Genomic DNA, 18,718 nt, shown 5'->3' on the forward strand with positions numbered 1-18,718 from the left:
CCGCATACTTCTTTAGGGAGCAATGGAGTCAAGCTCGATTGCTTACCACTATCATTTTCTTGTGCACATCCAGGCAAGGAGTTAATAACTCCCGATCGAATGTGACTTTTTCTGGTTTCAGGGGCTCTATTTTGTGAAAGCTGTAGAAGCTGAAACACTTTTTTGCATGAGAGGAACGGAAGCGAATATTTGAACACAAATAGCCGAGTACGGAGATATGCACGCGAGCTATAGGATGTCCAGTTAAGACATATGCTCAATGTACTTTTGCAAATTAGGCATCGCGACACTTAATTATGAGTCGCATCGCAAGACTCATTATGATTCAAGAGCGCTTCAACAACGAGCTTTTATTTCAAGACGTCGGCCCCAAATAGAAACATGCTTCGAAATCGCTCAAGTGAGTCTCGCGGCTCAAACATTAAACTCAAAAATGGTGTGTGTTCTAAGGCGAAAGCCTTACTTGTCCCATTTTGCGAAAAAGCGGCGTCTTCGTGCATGAAAGATGACCATAAAAATACGTCATCAAGCACGCGCCGCTCACGTTCACGCTCAAGTGCAAGAGCGTGTTGTCACCGCCGGTGCGCCGTGTGCAAAAGGTACGCTTCGGAATTCATCTCTTCTCGTGGTGTGCTTCGTGCTATGAAACGTAGGGCGACCGCGTCTACATCTATACGGCCTCAACATCGGCAGCAGCGTCCACATCTACGGCGGCTTCCGCAAGCAACATGGCCGTAGATGACGTCCTTTAGGACGTAATCCTCGACGTCGTCCTAGACGCCGTTCTTGACGTCGCCCTCGACGTCTTCCTCCCGGTTGTCCGAGAGCTCGTCCTCGGCGTTGTCCTCGACGTCGTCCTTGATGTAGTCCTCGACGTCGTCCTTGAAGTCGTTCTAGACGCCGTACTTGGCGTCGATCCCTAGTACCTCGTCCTAGATTCATCGTGTGCATTTGTTTTTTTTTTGCTCTTTAAAACCTTTCAGCCTTTCCAACTTCTTCGACGTCTCCCACCACCTGCACAAACATCAAACGCGGGTCCACCAAATTTAGCGGGGACATTTTCCCGCTAAATATAGCAAGTTCCCCAGCAAACTTTAGCAGGGAATTTGACGTCACGTGACCTCAACAACAATTCAGTTTCCGCGCTAAATTTAGCGGGGAAAATGACTTCACCTGACTTCGTGTCACGTCACCCATGAACAAATTCAGTTTCTCCACTAGATTTAGCGAAAAAATTTACGCCACGTGCCCTCAACACCAATTCAATTTCCCGTTAAATTTAGCGGGACGGCTACGACGACGGCGACGCCGCGAAACGCGGAAACGGGCACCTAGAGCTGTGCTCTAAAACTGGCGGAAACGTAGGAAGACACAGTTGCGAGTCATTGTTTTATTTTCCATGCAGTTCGGAAGCTACGATTGTTGCCATAAAAAAACAAACAAACACATATATAGCTTTGTTCGCTTATCTAAACGACCGTGAAAGGAAAAAAAAAATAATAATAAAGAGGTAACACTAGCGTGCACTTGTGTATTGTCTTTGTGATGACACAAGCTCACGAACAGTTTGGCCACAGAGCAAGAGCAAGCTCCGAGCGATAATTGTTATTTGTGGGGTCGAAATACATGGCTGAGATAGGGAGGGGCAAAACAAAATAGTGAACAGACAAAGCCCATTCCATGATAAATCGACACTTAATGTGGAGTTCCATCTTCAGCTTGAGCTTGAGTATTTCAAGTTGCCTCAATCCAAGTTCGCTGCCTCTTCAGAAAGGTGGAAATCTGAAATGCATTTGAATTCAGTCTCATTTCATATTTGTTGAAATAATACAACTTGTTATCCCCTCCAGTACATGACCAAAAAGAAAACAATATTTGAAATACAATAGTTAACCATATGTTCATGTCTTCAATCTGTGCGTGTTGTTGTTGTTGTTTCTTAGAAGACAGCTTGAGAGCGGGACGCTCGCTATTTAGGCTATTCAAGAAAAGAGCAAGGGATAGCAAGGTATGTACATAGTCGTCTAAGTTGCTGCCTTTTGCCGGACTCACCAGGTGGTGATCACGTAGTGAGTGTTCCCTGGAAGTTCCACACCTCGTTGAATAGGCTGCTGTGGCCCGATGGAAGCTTGAGGAACAAATCATCCGTGACCAGCCTCCAGATGACGTTGGGCTGAAATTGAATAAAAAAATATAAAAGCAAGTGCCGCAGTAATGGTTACTGGGAATTCAACCTTGTTATAAAGAGCGATTTCAGACGGCCCTTCGCGGCGGGCGTAGAGACCTTTTTCCTGTTTACAAACATGACGCGCCGCTTCCGTCCCAAGCGACTTCCGTTCGCTCCGTTTTTTGAAAGTCTGTCGAGCTTGCTTATGTCCCCAGTGCTAAAAAGCATAAATGCTACACGGACAACAAAGTTGGAGATTTAATGAGGGCCTTCGGCTGTACAATATTAGTTCTTAGCAAGGGCAAGTTGGTCTACAAGAATCCTTGAAACATTTAAACGCACCTCACGCTTCTTCGTGCTTTTGGCCTTCACCTGGAGAATAGAGCCTTTCCGAAAGTCATTCTGCCCGCCCTGTGCAGAGCCAAACCCGACGCACTAATGGCGGCACCCGACAGCTTCTCCACACCAGAAACAGCGAACATCTTCGAAAGCATAGAGCAGAACTCGGAAAAGACGTTGGTCCTTTTACGTTACCTTCGATCCTCGAAGTCGAGGATGCTTGATTTAGGAAAGCAGGATATCCCACCACCGCCATTAGAGCGGCAGTATTGGAGCTTTTGGAGCTGTCACAACGTGACTCTGATTTTTGGAAAGGGTAAAAGTCTCATCGACATTTTAAACAGCGGTGTTGAAGAATTCTTTATTCATTCATTTTATGAGCCGGAAGTTCTCTGGAACGTCACGGATTAGAGCACGGCCTGGTGGCGCTTTCCACGAAAATGGTCTATAGACTTGTTTTGATGATGGAACGTTCTCGCAAGTTCTGTGAACCGTCGAACTGCTCTCGCATGTGCCAAGCATGCATGAGCTTCTCTCCCAGAAGGTGACGTGCATTGACGTTGATTCAAACAGCGCCTAATTTAGGATAGTAAAGAAAGAGTCGCCAAAGCCACGTCTCACCCACGGTGGGAGTGTGGTCTCACCTAAGCGCATGTGAGCCTCCGCGACTAGGTGGGAGATTTCGCGTCGTGCACAGAACTCCCCTCAAAAAAGTTTAGTCGAAGGTGGACGAAAACCACCTTGAGGATGATGATGGTGATGATGATGATTACAAGTTTGTTAGTGCAACAGGAGCGAAGGCATAGTGAGACTGCCGTGGTGACAAAGACGAAATGTGAAGACAGAAAATGATGCCTTGGACGAACTTCAGTCGAATGCACTGCATGATTCTGCAGCTCCGAGATGTGCTTTAATCGCACGCACGCAGACAGTGCGAGCACAGGTTGATCGCACTGCATGCAGCCTGAAAACGTACCACAACGTTTTCCGAGGTAAGAGTTTTCCGCGTGACGTCACTTGACCGTGACTTCACTGCCAAGTGATTTTTGAAGAAATATTGCACGGAGGATGGGAATTTTACAAACATTGTTTATCTCGGTATTTCGTCTTCAAAATCAGTTTTTTTTTTTTTTTTGCTTATGTTGATTCTTGACGAAATGCGTTATGGCCCGTTCACACAGTTGCGACCTCTTAGAACATAGTGCCTTGGAACCTCTTAATACCTCTTACAACAAGAGGACACAGTGCCGCCATCTATTGGGTAGCAGTGTAAACTTCGCGGTCCGGCATATTTTCTATTACTCTCGCACAATATCCTTTCTTTCTTGGCTCGAAAAAACTTTTGTTAACGTTATAAACGAGCCTTTCTTATAGTTATTACGCACATTTGACCTCGGAAATCCTGTAAAGGCTCCGCTCTTGTGAAATGCAGTTCCAGGGTCAGCGCATAGATGGCGCCAGAGAGTGTGTTCTCTCATCCTAAGAAATCTTAAGAGGTTTCAACAGGTATCGTCTCTTTTGGTCATACTCGGTCTTGTCTCTTTCCGTCCTACTCGGTTGCGTTTGCGCGTTTGCAATTAACAGGGCGTTTGCAAGTTAATGGCGGTGCCTGAGGGAGAAGATTGGGAAAGGATATGTGCCAATGTTGCCTCCACGGGAGCGGTCTGTTGCTCCATGCGCCTTTCCTCCTCTCGCCTCCCATTGCAGGCAACGAAGGCCTTGGCGCAGCCTTTCTCGCTTCCTTCTCGCTCCGGGAATTGCAAACGTCGAAAAAAGAAAGCAGGGTTTCTAGGCAAGTAGCAACGTCCAAGATGTTGGAATTTACTCTTTTTCGCGTTAAACAAATACTTAACCTATCGGAACAAAACTGGTGGCTATGGAAAAGTAACCATTTATACCTTGCGTAAATTATTCGAGCACATTAATGGGCTCTTATGACCTGGGTGAAGAAATAAAACGACCCTTTGCCCCATAGACTCCCAGCAAAATTTAGCAATTAAATGGCGTCCATATCTCGTGATCCCTGATCTAGCCGTTGCACTCACCCTCCCTTGAGCCTCCCTAGTGTTCTCTCGTCCTAAGAAATTTTAAGAGGCTTAAACAGATCTCGTCTGTCTCGGTCGTACTCGGTTGCAAGAGTGTGAACGGGTCTTTACCATTTAGCGAGAATCAGACAACACTGACAGATGCGCCGTTCGCGTTGGCAGCTCTCGCAGCTTGTTCACATGGTGAACGAAAACGGGACGGCGCGTCATTGTAGATTTTTGCCGCGTCAATTTCGCCATGAACGTTCGCTCCATGGAGTCCAGCCTTTAGGCTTTCTTACGTAGGAGGTGTTGCCAGAAGAATCTTTACATTTTGTGAAAGGGAAAAGGAACATAACGAGCGAATGAGCACGGCGGGAACCGCGCCGCGGTCCGACGAAACCAGTGTAGTCCAAACCAGTCCAGACAAGTCAAAACCAGTGCAAAGCAAACCACGACCGCCCAAACGTAAGTCGGCTGCGTGCACCAGGGCGATACAGGCCAGCACATTTAATACAACTTTAAAGTGCCTCGTCTCTATGATCTACCGCCATATCGAGCAGGCAACCAAGTTTGCTTGGACAGGTAACGCCATCTTATGCGGAATTAGCGAAACTGAGAAACGTCTCGCGGCCGCACTCATGGGACCCGATTTCGAGCTTTAACGTCCGAGTACCGCCAAACCCTGACGCCGAGCTCCCTGTCCAATCGTTGGATAATAGTAATTGGGGTTGTGGGGATATTTGTACAGCGTGTAGTTGGTCTGCCATTAAAGTTGCGACGAGTCACAGGACGAGTCACACACAATGGCAATGACCTGGCCTGCAATGGTTATGATGAAGGAAAGTAAACACAATAAGAGGAAACGAATACTGGAGGTCGGTTATGGCGGCGCCCATGCACAGCTACTGCAAAGCGTCTATACGATGTTCACCCTTCAGCTGAGACTACAGCCAAAGCTACAAGCGCGAGCTGGCCCGCGCTCCTGCAGCTTTGAGACGTGCGTTGCTCGTTCTAGAGGGGGTATTCACTGGACGTCATATTTGAGGGCGATGTTTTGAGCGCATGCTTGGAACGAGCTCACATTAATAGGCTGCTAAGACCGGCAACCTTGGCGCTGCGGAATGCACGTGTCGAAAGAACTGTGGTAGCTCGCCGTGAGCACAGGCTCAGCAGTCGCGCACAGATATGGCCGCCAGTGAATACTCCCTATACGGAGGAACGCTTTAAAGCAGCGACCTCGAGCTGCCGCATTGGCTGCAGTTTGAACTCGGGCACAAAGGGGTATTCACACGAGGGACGCTTTTCGGGGAGGGATGTGCATGACTTCAGCGATCGCCGGAACCAGCAGGGCTTCCTCCCGCCCCGAAACAAGCATTCGCACGAACGGCGGGGAGCCGAGAGGGATGTCAGTGTTATCAGACGTGTTGAGCGGTCGCGCTCTCGACAACAGGGCTCGGTGCGCGCTGACGAGAGTAGACAAAATGGAGGCGTACATGAAGAGGCGATACGCGATTATGGCAGCAGCGCTCTCAGACGCAGAAGACAACGAACTGCTTCCTGCTAAAATAAATATGCTCCTTGAATGGGTGGGTACAACACAAAAGACGTGGAATCAGAAACCAGTTGTACAAGGAGCAGTTTGAGGACGGCATTCGTGAATATCGAAGACTCCTTCGGGTGCCTCGGACGACATGCGCAACAGCCCAAGCCGCTACAAGTTAGGCGTTCCCGATGCCACCGCCGGCATCTATCTCGCTGAGCGAAATCTGTAAAGTTGCCAGACACGCGAATAAAATGCCGCCAATTGCGAAGAGATCGCACGCTAAGGCGGGGAGCGTTTGTGCAGCCCGACCAAAAGCTCCCCCATCCCCCTGCGATGTCTACGTCAGCGCGGTTCCGCGCAAAAGTGTGACGTTGTTACCACGTGATCCGCATCACGTGGAGCAAAGGAAGGGATTTCTCCTCCGTGTGAATACCCCTTTAGAAGCGGGAGGTGTGGGTTTTATCGAGGGACATCATCCGACAGATGCAGCTGCCAATCAATGCCTCGGTGCTAGGGACATGCGACTGATATCACCGAGCGCACCTGAAACCTCTCCGCCAGGTTCTCTTTCCCGGAGAAGTGGACCTTCCAGAGCTCCACTTCGCGCCAGCAGTTGTCCGTGTTCATGGGGTCATCCATGTAGCCCTTCCGGGCGACCGAGCACTCCACCAGCACGTTGGTGCTGTCCGTCTGGTCCGGGGGGTGCTGAAGGCAGCTGCTGAAGAACTGCCGGGGGAACAGAAGCGACCACGAGGAACTTTCCGCCTCTCACGTGCTCGGAGATCAATAAAAACAGAATTTTGAGGGTTAAAATTTTGTATCGGGCACTTCTTCTTTGATCAGACTTTCTAGATCTTTCCGGAAAATACCACAAGACCTCTCAACACTCTCACATTGCACCACGCTGCGTGGGGAATGGTGGGGCTGTTCCAGCGTACTTGCCATTTCCAAATCACCCCCTTCCCCCCCTAAAAAATAACTAATTTCTTTTAAAGCCAACACGTACCCTATTTTGTTTTTTACCACTATATATTTGCGTTCTGAAATAGCGAAATGTTCAACAAACATAAACCGCGCCTTCTAGTAATGGGCATTCCACGCGCTGCACTCCGGATTGCTGTAGTGCGCCGGAAATAATAAGAGACGCTGCGTGTTTCCAAAAGGGTATATTACTAAAACTCATGTGGCTTGCAAAAAAAAAAAAAATTTAAAATTTCGAAGATGCGGGTTTTTTATTAATATTATTATTATTTTAGAGAATATGGCGTGTTAGTATCGATAACGGCGTAAATGACGAGCAGTTCGAAGGAGAAATGATGAATGTGCATAGCTGGCCTGATTGACCCCTGAAGTCTGAAAGGACGTCAGCATATTTGACGTTATCGGTTACTTGGTGGAAGTGGTATCATCAATGGCACGATAATCGACCGATATACACGCAGTGGTGAAGAGCGGAACTAGGCCCTGTTCTACTTCAGCCGGCTGAGTAGAAGCAGTTTCCGGAGCAAATGGCTCGCGTACCTTGCCTGCCTTTTCTGTGTTCTATTTCAGTAGAACCGATACCTGGCCTTTACCGACCGCGTACACGCAAATCGTCACATGGCCCAGAGTGGCATCCCCGGATGTCACATAAAGTGGAAAATTGACAAATATTCTGTGTTCACACTGGTTGCTGACTTCAGGGTCGTGAGTGTTCTCGCCAGAACGTCCGATATACGTAATTTATTCTGCCTAGAATATGTAGTTTAACACTTTTTTTTTTCTTTTTGCGACGTGTTCTGCACCACACAGTGCATAGAGTCAAGGGGTTCGAAGGCACGTTTAAAGGAGCGCAACAATTTTTGCACGTTCAGTAAACGCCACCTACAATTATTCCTTGACATACATGACCTAATAGACTGCGTTACTTTTTTGTCTCCACGTAATAATAGTCGCAGAAAAAAATTCGAGAAAAACGAGCAGTTTGCTTTCCTCTCAAATCGCAGCCAGAACAAACGGCAACGTGATCGGGAGCCGCTATATGCCCCCAATCCAATGTTAATCACAGTCATGCTGTGGGGTTGGCAAGGCACGTGGCACGTCCCGAGTTAGGCGCATTGAGTTTTGGCTATTCTCTTCATCGCAGCAACTGCGTACGAGTCACTTCCCAATTGTAATGCTCATTACTGTCCATGCATAGGTGAGCTGGTGGAAGTTTACCATGATGCTTTTAACCCAAAACTAAGGCAGTGGGAGGAAACAATTTTTTTTTTTTTACAGTGGAAGAGAAAGTAACACGGGCAGACAACTCAGCTGATTATTTGCTTCAACAACCGTCCTTATATACAAAACTACAAACGCCTCAAAACCACCGAACATCCTTTTTTTTTTTCAAGGTCGCAACGCACAACCCTTACCCACAACACAAAACACCACCATATATGTACATATATTTGCGACCTCAAGCAGTCTAGAGGGTTTTTGCCTAAACCGAAAGGTGGCTGTAAATGAGGGTCCTGCGTCGTGAGCTTGGAAAAAAAGAACTTTCAGTGGTTTTGTGGCTGTTGTAGTTCTGTATGTAAGGACGGTGGCTGAATAAAATTATCAGCTGGGTTAGAGACGTTGTCTGCCCATGTTAGTTTCTCTTCCACTGTAAAAATGTTTCCTCCTCCTGCCCCAGGTTAAAGAGCATCAGGAATGCTCATGCAGTGCTCGTGTCCACTGCATGGGCCGTATTTCAATATTATCACCGCGGGGATTGCATAGCTTGATGTCGAAATCCGGGGATCGCATTGTTGACAACGCAGAAAATCCGGGGGATAGCAGTGTTGACAGCGCAGAACCCACAGCTTCATCGTCGAGTTTTGCACAAAAAAAAATTGACACAAAATACAAAGAAACGTCAGCTTTTTTATATTAATTTACGCGGCGACAAAGAAGCGTTTTGGTCAGTGGCATTGCGTACGAGTATACCTGGGTCCGACCAGTGCCTTGTGTAAGCTTGTGTAAATAGAGAAAAAAATATTTACCCAATATCGTTGCAGGGACATTGTGAGAAGTATAAAACGCACGTTGGAAAGCCACATAAAACGAACTGCGTGACTATCCGTGCATTTTGAAACATTTAGACAAACCAAGAAAAACCTTCGTGGTTACGATATAAACAAGCTAATTACCCGTCGGTCGCTTCGATGTAAGCATTTCTTATGTTTCCCTACAGCCTGACTGTGAACTCTTGCAAGCTTACGGTTGTAACGTCGTCCGCAGTTGAGATGGACACGTTGTCGGGAATCTTGAAGCACACCCTCATGACGCCATCGTACTTCTGCTCACCAGGAACGAAGTCCTATAACGGAGAAAATAAGTTTACCCTTGTGGCATGATGTTTTGTTTTAAGTTCTTTAGGCTGTTACAACAAAGGATCTGCAGGAGAAGATATACTCCCTCAGACGTTCCGGGAAAACTGCGGTTCTCAATCAAAACACACCATATTCCTGGCGTCAAAGAAGGGGACACAGCTTAAACTATCTATTTTATTGAGTTGTCAAAACGATGATTCTTAGCACCTGCCACTGAGCAATATAATTCACAAAAGGAGGAACATCAGCTTTTTCTGTGTGGGCAATGCATCGCTTTTTGTCCGATGAGCCTTTCCTGTTGGGCCAACTGCGACTCGAACACAGCGTGAGCAAGTGCCTAAACATCGATTCGATCTGACTGTTGTCTCGTTAACTGCACTGAGATCGGTAAAGCCTGTGCAACAGAATCATAATCCAAGAATCCAAGGCTTCGGGGAAAGTTCAGTTTGCCTTACCCCGGGTAGCACGAACTGGTCCGTTCGGAAGATGCGCATGAGAGCAATCTCGAGGCCCCTGCCCTGGGAAAGGGATGTCTTTGACTTCTGGTACCTGGAGGACAACATGCATCGCACCTGTAGCTCGTGGCCGTTTGTTAGGATTAAGTATGGTCCCGGAAAGCACGTAGTACGAAGCGCGACACAGTTAGATCGAACAGAACGTTGGCACTTTCTGGCATTCACTAAGACAAGCTAGAGGTCAGCACGAAAAGTTACCGCTTCGGTTAGAGCCCTAAATGAACACTGCATTGCGTCAGAAGCTTTTTATTAATGCGAAAGCAATAACTGTCTCATGGAGCGAGCTGACGTCATCAGTTTGAAGCGCGAAAACGGCACCTAGTTTCCCCGATCCTTCAATTCCATTGGCTGGCGCGCGTCGACGGGGCTCCCATTGGCCGCTGCGCTTGGCAGTTGCACGACCGCTCACCCCATGTCGCTGCGTGTCCATCAGCGTGCCGTTGCTCCCCTGAGCACGGAGCGTCCAAGGTCACCGTGCCCAGGGGACACACGCGCTGACCGGCGACGAAAAGTACGCAGCAGACGGAAGAAGGAGCGGACGAGCGGCTTGCGAGCTTTCGCATTCACAACTCATAAGAAATGCTTAAGTGTACCTCGATCCTTTTTTAAATTTTTTTCCTAAGAAATAGATGTAATTTTATAAGGTAAACAGGAAAAGACATGAGATCCCTTGTTCGTATACTTGCAGGGTCGCGCTGTGTACAAAGCGGGATACAATAGAACAAACCACGCCATCGCCACTTTTTCTGCTGTTTTTCTTTTAGAATTAAAAGGGCATTGTAGTAATCACTCTAGTCAGGGTCAGGTTAAGAGTAAAGTGGAAGCTTCACCTACCTCTTTCCGGCTTAGCAGAGCGAACGCTAGAAAGGAGGTTGCCTCTTCTCCGGTGTTCGCTATGCCAAAGTGGAAAGAGGTGGAAGGAGCTTGCACTTCTGGGTGTCCACTTTAGCCGCCGCCCGATCAGGCCCCACCTCGACCACCCCGAAGGAGATCACACAACGCAAGGTACGAAGGATCTACTGTCTCACAGTTGGACGATTTGGAGACAACGCCTTGTCTTTTACCGTTCCGTCGCCAACCATCCGCGAGCTCGCTGCCCGAGCTCTGCCCCACGCCGTTTTCCTCTTCTCACTTGGCCCCCTGCGGGACCATGTCCGGCCCCCTCGTGGCCATGATCCTTACACACTTTACTCTTAACCTATCACCGACTATATACTTCGCACCGCCCAAGAATAAACATATTAAGACTTCGATATCTCACACGCGGCGAGTTGACAAAAACCAGTATTACATCGATTGATTCCGGCTGGATGCACTTCTACCTTCCTCTCTCCTTGGGGGCAAATTATTTCATTTCTTCTATAATAGTCAGTGGTTTTATTTTTCTTATCGAATCTTCTTTTCGTTTGTGTAGAAAAAGAGGGGGCAAGGGGAATCAGAAACTGCTCAAATACGAGCACAGCTGGTTCCCACCTGCTGATGACAAAGAGGACGTAGTGGTTGGGACCCCAGCGTGGCAGTGCGCCCTTTCCTTTGAGGCCCGTGCGACCGGCTGGATTCCTGTCAAAGTAGACACAAAACTTAAAATCCCTAACTCAATTATTTACGCTTTGTTTTTAATGCGAAAGCATTAACTGTCTTATGGAGCAAGCTGACGTCATCAGTTTGAAGCGCGAAAACGGCACCTAGTTTCCCCGATCCCAAAGGAGCGAAGTAAAGCTGATGGAGTTTGCCTTCGGTTCCATTGGCTGGCGCGCGTCGACGGGGCTCCCATTGGCCCCTGCGCTCGTCAGTTTCCATTACCGCTCACCCCATGGCGCTGCGTGTCCATCAGCGCGCTCCAGGTCAGCGTGCCCAGGGGAGGACGCGCGCTGACCGGCGACGAAAAGTACGCAGCAGATGACAAAGGGAGCGGACGAGCGGCTTGCATGCTTTTGCACTCACAACTGATAACAAGTGTTTAGGTGTACATAGAGCTTTTTCTATCTGACGCTCCTGATATTCTGGTTCAAAAGAAGTCGTTGGATGAAAATGTACTCATTTGCCGCCTTCACCTTTATAATTATGTAGCTGTCGAAGCTGAACACCTCAGCTGTTCTAGAGAAATTTTCTAGCGATTGCGCTGTCTAGCCTTTGCACTTGGCGTCGTTCCTGGGTAATTATATCATAAAATGACGGAAAGGCGCCTGTTTTCAAGCGACTTGTCGGTGACGAAAAGGGCTGCTGCAAGCTAACGCCTCCTTCTCTTTGCAAGAAATAACAAAATCAAGCAGGAACTTTCGACATCTTCCATCATCCGAGACTCGTAATGAAAAGATTCCAATCAATCGTTGATAACTTTTTTATCGAGATTTTTTACTTTATAGTTGCTAAAGGCTTATATCAGTCCAAATTCTACTTAGCAAGAAGTTACAGCACCTGCATTTACTTTTCGCCTTAGAGGACAGACAGTTTAGTTGCTTTCGTTTTTCTTTCTTTTTTTCTTATTTGCACGGCAAATGACAGCAGCATTGTTTCCGGTTATAATTTTGTTCTGGTATAACATTGACCAACATAATAAAACCGGAGACACGGAACGCGAAGGACACAGATAACACCGTCTCAGTGTGTCGTTCTGCTCACTCTTATGTGTGTCCTTGTTCCGTGTGTCTGGTTTTATTGTGTTGCTTAATATACAGCAGCTCACCCACGCCCTAACTCTTCTTTCAGATAACATTGAACGCTATCTTGCTCATCTATGTCGGCGCATCTGCACCCGAAATCGCCAAAATGACGCGATTTTCAACCGTGTTCGCACGTCAGTTGGATGTTTGGTATTGCCCAGTCTACGCAGCAGACGATGCGAAGGGTTGAGTGGACAGAGGGAATCTTGTTCTCTATACTCTCCCTAGTGGAATGGTGTATTGTGGCCGCGAAGAAAAGTAAAGCCAAGTGAGGTTGATTCAACACATATTTGCGCATATTGTGCAGCTCGCAACATTGGTGTCACACATTGAAATATGCCTCGGTGAACATTTGTAGCCGTTCTGTATTCAACTTCATATTCTTTTCTCGTCCTTAGGGCAGATTAAATGATGTAATTTTTGAAAAAGCTCTCAGTTTGCTCAAGATTATGGTGGTCTACAAACTAGGTGTGCATTACTGTGTAGTTCTAAAGTTCGGTTTCTGTTTTCTTCTTAATATTTTGATTTTTGTCTAAAAAAGTCACAAATGCAGCTCTTGTTGTTGTTTCTTTTTTAATACGGGAAGTTCTTTCTTAGGCAATAAGTACTGCATGATTAAAAACCTAGCTATTTTTTTTTTCTTATTTTTGGCGTTTGAGTGTGGCTAAAAACGGGCATTCGGGCTGCCTGCGAACTGCGCCTGCATAATTGAAAACCTAACTGGTTTTTGGGTTTTCATTTTTCTTTTCCATTTCTGGCGTTTGGGTGTGGCTGAAAACGAGCATTTGGGCTGCCTGCAAACTGGGTCTGCTCAATGTTTATCTGGCAGAACAAAGCTACGAGAAAACACGGTTTGCAGAACAACTCGTTAAAAGTGACAGAAACATTTCTTTTGGCATTAGGAGAACACGGGTGTCTTGACGCACAAACACGGAAGGACCCCTCTTGAGGAAACGGCTCTTTCTCAAGGTAGGGTGTGATGCTGCGGCGGTGCGAAGCTCTTTAGAATGCGTCTAGTCACACACCGGGCGGCGCACATCGTACCTACCGGGGAACCCCCTCCATCTCGAGCATGTAGATGATGTTGGCGCCGTCGCCGTCGTCGATCCAGGACTTCCGGTCGATGCTGACGCCCGCCGGCGAGACGGACGTGCAGTTCCACGAGAGCGTCGGCACGCTCTGCACGTTCTCCTTCGCGCTCAGCCTGCACAAAGCGAGGCACGAAGAGCAGAAGTGGGCCACCGAGGTTCGCGAGTACTAGAGTCGACGACAGTTTCAGAAACGAGAGGCATAATAAGCCCCCGTGTATCTTAGGCTGCTTACAGGAGGATGTCCTCGTCGACGAAGACCTGGAGCGGTCCCGGGAACTGGGCCCGCGGCCTCGTGTAGGCGACCGGCTCGTAGTCGAGCCACATCACCTCCCAGGGCACGTACTTGTCGGGCACCGGGAACCGCTGGATCTTGGTGCCCGGGTAGGGCGACTGGCGCGAGATGTAGTGCAGCGTCGTCTGCTGCTGCTGCATCGAGCTCAGCGACGTCGGGTCTGCACGCACCCAGACGCTCGACATGTATTCTCGGCAGCTGCCTTTGTATACGTGGCTGAGAGCTTGATTAAGGGCGAAGCTAAACGCGTAACCTTACATCTATATCTATGCATCCACTGAACTAAACATCGCACACAAGTAGAACTCTATCTTGAAACGAGTCACTGACCCTTGGATAACACGCGAAATAATTCACTTGAAACGATGAATCAGAAGGCATAGAAAAAATAACAAACAAAGCGTGAACGTCTTAAAGAGCAGTTTAAAAACGGCACTTAGAGAAGCAAAGGAAAGCTTTTTTTCAGTAACTCTGCACAATTTTATATAACTGCCCCCGAAAAGTTTTGGCGTTTTTTAAAGGGACGAAAGGAGCCGATTGAACAAATCGTTTACGGTGATATAGTTATTACAGACAATGTAGAAATGGCAGGGCACTTTAATCGTTTTTTCCAGTCAGTTTTTTCAGCGCATGAGTCACATGTCATGCGTGAAGCCTCAAGCGACAATACCGAAATAAGCACACCGGGCGTGGTGATAACCCAATCAGGAATATTCGCGAAGTTGTTATCTCTTGATACGAAGAAATCAACGGGACCGGATAAAATACCGAATGAATTTCTAAAAAGATATGCTGAGTGGCTATCCCATTATCTTAAAATTATTTTTGACACATCATTACAAACGCACACTCTTCCACAAGAATGGTTATCTGCCTGTGTTGTACCAGCATTTAAAGACGGAAGCCGTCTCAGGGTAGATAATTACAGGCCCATTTCTTTGACAAGTATTTGTTGCAAAATAATGAAGCATATTATTTCAAAACACATATTCACCTTCCCAGAGGACCGAGGCATGTTCTATCCCCACCAGCACGGTTTTAGATGTGGCCTGTCATCGGTAACCCAACTTGTAGAAACGTTTCATGATTTTTCTTTTGCCGTTAATAATAAGCAACAGGTAGATGTTATTTGCGTCGATTTTTCAAAGGCGTTTGACCGTATACCACATGAAAAACTGATATGGAAATTAAAAGCACTAGGTCTAGGTTCTATTATTATTAATTGGATTGAAGCCTATCTATCAAATCGAAGTCAAAGAGTTGAAATTAATGGAAGTCTATCTGCGCCATTGCCTGTGTCCTCAGGAGTCCCTCAGGGCTCAGTCCTGGGTCCATTGTTGTTTTTGATCTATATAAATGATATCGCTACTTATATTCAAGCTCCAACTCAACTGAAGCTCTTTGCAGATGACCGCTTATTTTATGCTCCCGTAAACAATTCCGTCGATCAAATGAACTTAAACAGGAATTTGGAAATATTAAGGCAGTGGTGTAATGATTGGAAAATGCAGATAAATTTTCGTAAGTCGGCATACATGCACATAACAAACAAGAAGAACGTTTTAACATTTTCCTACAATATGGGGGATGTTAATTTGAATAATGTGGACAGTTTCAAGTACCTTGGTGTCACGATCTCAAATGACCTACAGTGGCGGGCCCATATTGAAAATGTTTCCTCTTCGGCCTATCGGAGTCTTGGTTTTGTACGACGGAAATTAAAACATGCTACTAGAGACGCAAAGTTGACTGCCTATAAAACGATGGTACGTCCTATTTTGGAGTATGCCAGTGTGGTATGGAGTCCCAACAAAAAAGTTGACAAAGAAAAATTAGAAAAGATTCAAAGGTTGGCTGTACGTTTTATTCTATCTAGGTATAAAAGAACAGACTCTGTAACTAGAATGTTCCGTGAGTGCGGCTTGCAGCCACTAGAAACTAGACGGAAGATTGCAAGGTTAAAGTTGTTTTTTTCCCTCTATAACGGACAATTAAAAATTGACCCAGCATTGTATCTGAAAGAAGTGCATAAGCGATCAAGACGACTAAATCATACGAAAACGGTCCATCCTTATTGTAGTAGAATAGACGTCTTTAGATACTCTTTTTTCGCGCGAACAATTGAAGAATGGAATAGTCTCCGGGAGTGTGTTATAAATTTAACAGACGCGTCTTATTTTGAGTCTTCCTTGGAAGAGCTGTTTTCAAATTAAAAGAAATTGTGGTTGATTGTTGTTATTTGAAAATGTAATAGTATTTTGTGTGTCCTTATTGCTGTTAAACGTTAAGATTGTATGTTTTTCCCTTTTATTTCTCTCTCTGCTGTAATAGCCTTCGAGAGAAGGCTGACAGTATTGATAAATAAAATAAATAAATAAATAAAATATACTTGAGTTCACGTTCAATACGACATTCAATGATATTTGTAAAACGTCCAGCAAGATGCAATTTCGGAGAACGCGCGAATATATGGAGAAAACAGCTCCTGCTTCCAGTGTAACAAGGCATTCTTCCTCGCAGTGAAGTTCCGAAAATAATTTTCGAACAGTTTGCTCGGGCAGTGTCACAAACCGCTTTTGCATCTCATTATCTTCGCGTCTTGTTCAGCAGTATATGGCGCGGCCTTCCTGACACCTTAAAAATATGTCTTTTTTTTATCTACAATTTTTTTGGCGCAAGTTTTTACATCGTGAAAATTGCTAAGCGCGTACGTTTCCCGTTTTTGTTTTGCGTGTGTGCGAGCGGTGTATACCATTTTTCGAAGACGAGACCTGCTTCAGGGCCTCGAGGTAGATGAGCGACAGGGAGAGCTTCCTCTGCACCTCCTGCACCTGTCCGCGCAGCTGGTCCAACACGGTTCTCTGGTAGTCCACGTCCTCCAGAATCAGCAGCATCCTGGCAGAAAGACGACCACTTAGGCCTTGGGCCCGGCTCCAAGTGTCTGTCACGCGTATACCCCGGCAAAACTCACTCTTGAGTGAACTGTCTCACCTCACTCACCCTCGCCGATCCGACGTTAGGTGAGGGTGAGTTAGTTCGCAAGCCTCAAAAACTCATAAGTTTGAGGTTGAGTAAGGAGCATGAGTTCGGTGGGGGTGCGTGAGTTCGTGAGTTCCGCGAGTTCATGAGGTCGGTGAGGGGTGTGAGTTTATGAGCCCGGTGAGTTTATGAGGTCGGTGAGTTCATGAGTTCGGCGAGGTATGGTCAAGCTAGTTCGCAGTAGAGAGAGAATACCTGCTGCGTGGCAGCGATAACAAGTGCAACAGTTTAATAGAATAACAGCCCCAGCGCCCACGAGTAAGGTTGTTGTTGAGCACAGTCGAGTGGTATGTATTTCTTGTGCTTACTATTTGAAGAGTCCAGCTAACGATATCAATCAAATTAACAGACAATAGAGATTTTTAGGGAACCGTTCTGGCACATCTAATGTGGTACGATTGGCCCTCTTGTACGAACTGCATATAGGTGAATCTCCTGTTTTAGCGCATGCGCAGTTCGTACCGGAGGGCCCATCCTACCCTATTGGGTATGCAAAAACGGGTTTAGGGAACTGTTTTTGTGCATTCAATGCGGTACGCTGAGCAAAGCAAAATTGGTGTGTGTATGTTTATACAGCCTGAAGTTAGTCTGCCTCAATGGGCGTCTGGTGTCTCAGCTGCAGATGAGAAATTTAGCCAGTGCGGTACAACCGCTAACCTGGGGTCTTTAACGTGCTCTTCGCAGTGGTGATACACGACCGCACGCCGGTACGATGCTCTTCCAGATCGAAATGGCACCTAAGAGCTGCGCTCTAGTAGTAGTAGTAGTAGTAGTAAACAATATTTATTTGCCCAAGCATGTGTTAATGACTGAACGGGAGACCCCTAGGGTCGCCCCGCCAGCCACCCCTCAGACGGCGGCCTGAACCCTCTGGGTTTTGGCGGCGTCTTCGGCCAGCTGGACTAGCTGGTTCTGCACCGAGGGGTCGGAGCAGAGGAGTAGGGTTTCCCAGCTCTCCTGGTTGTCGATCTTCTCCAGTAGGGGGTGAGACTTGCGGTCGATCCTGCTGCACTCCCACACCATGTGTCGGAGGTTGGCGTAGCCGCCGCAGAGCTTGCAGTTTGGCTTGTACTTGTCGGGGTACCATTTATTGAGTAGGGAGCTATTATAGTTTGTTTTGGTTTTGCGTTTGTTTGTTTTGTTTTGTTTTGGTTTGGTTTGAACCGTTGAATGAACCGTTGAAGCTTGTGCAAGGTTGACCTTGTGAACAAAAGATTGGAAACTCTTAAAGTTACGCCACGAGACAAACAGTGAACACGACAAGGCCGTGTCCATAATGGCCAGGCGTCGACGGTCCTCAGCATCTGCTGGACATCGACTTCGGGCTGAAGACCTCCGAAAATACAATAAATACTATAAAAAATACAATTTTTTGTATTTTTACAAAATACAAATCCGAAAATATCCGAATCCGAAAATACAATAAAAAATACAAAAAATAAATACAAAAAAATACAAAATACAATAAAAAATACAATTTTTTAGAGCTGCGCTCTAAAAAAAATAGTCGATTAAAATACTATTATGGCACAGAGATACACATTTACATTGAACCTTTTACACGTCAATCATCTCTCCAGCCAATGAGAGGTGTAGGCACCTTGTAAGCACGGGGCGAAGCTTAGCAGGCTGCGACCTCAACCCTTTTTCACCTAAATTGCTTCTAACAGCGTAAATAGTGCGCGAAAGAAAACATTCCGTAGA

General features: G+C 46.6%; 1 protein-coding gene across 1 annotated transcript in view; it reads right to left on the reverse strand.

Moving 5' to 3' along the window:
• Positions 1–9,269: 9,269 nt before the first annotated feature.
• LOC115328408 (protein ced-11-like) overlaps positions 9,270–18,718 on the reverse strand; it is a 68,432-nt gene continuing 58,983 nt past the window's right edge. The window contains exons 10-15 of the mRNA XM_040205778.2: positions 16,728–16,870; positions 13,916–14,135; positions 13,641–13,796; positions 11,403–11,489; positions 9,870–9,963; positions 9,270–9,401 (exon numbers count right to left, since the gene is read on the reverse strand). Coding sequence (XP_040061712.1) covers positions 9,270–9,401; positions 9,870–9,963; positions 11,403–11,489; positions 13,641–13,796; positions 13,916–14,135; positions 16,728–16,870 — 832 coding nt within the window. The remainder of the gene's footprint in view (positions 9,402–9,869; positions 9,964–11,402; positions 11,490–13,640; positions 13,797–13,915; positions 14,136–16,727; positions 16,871–18,718) is intronic.

The sequence above is a fragment of the Ixodes scapularis genome, unplaced genomic scaffold, assembly GCF_016920785.2.
Source record: "Ixodes scapularis isolate PalLabHiFi unplaced genomic scaffold, ASM1692078v2 PGA_scaffold3__209_contigs__length_174095766, whole genome shotgun sequence".
NCBI classification, from domain to species: domain Eukaryota; kingdom Metazoa; phylum Arthropoda; class Arachnida; order Ixodida; family Ixodidae; genus Ixodes; species Ixodes scapularis.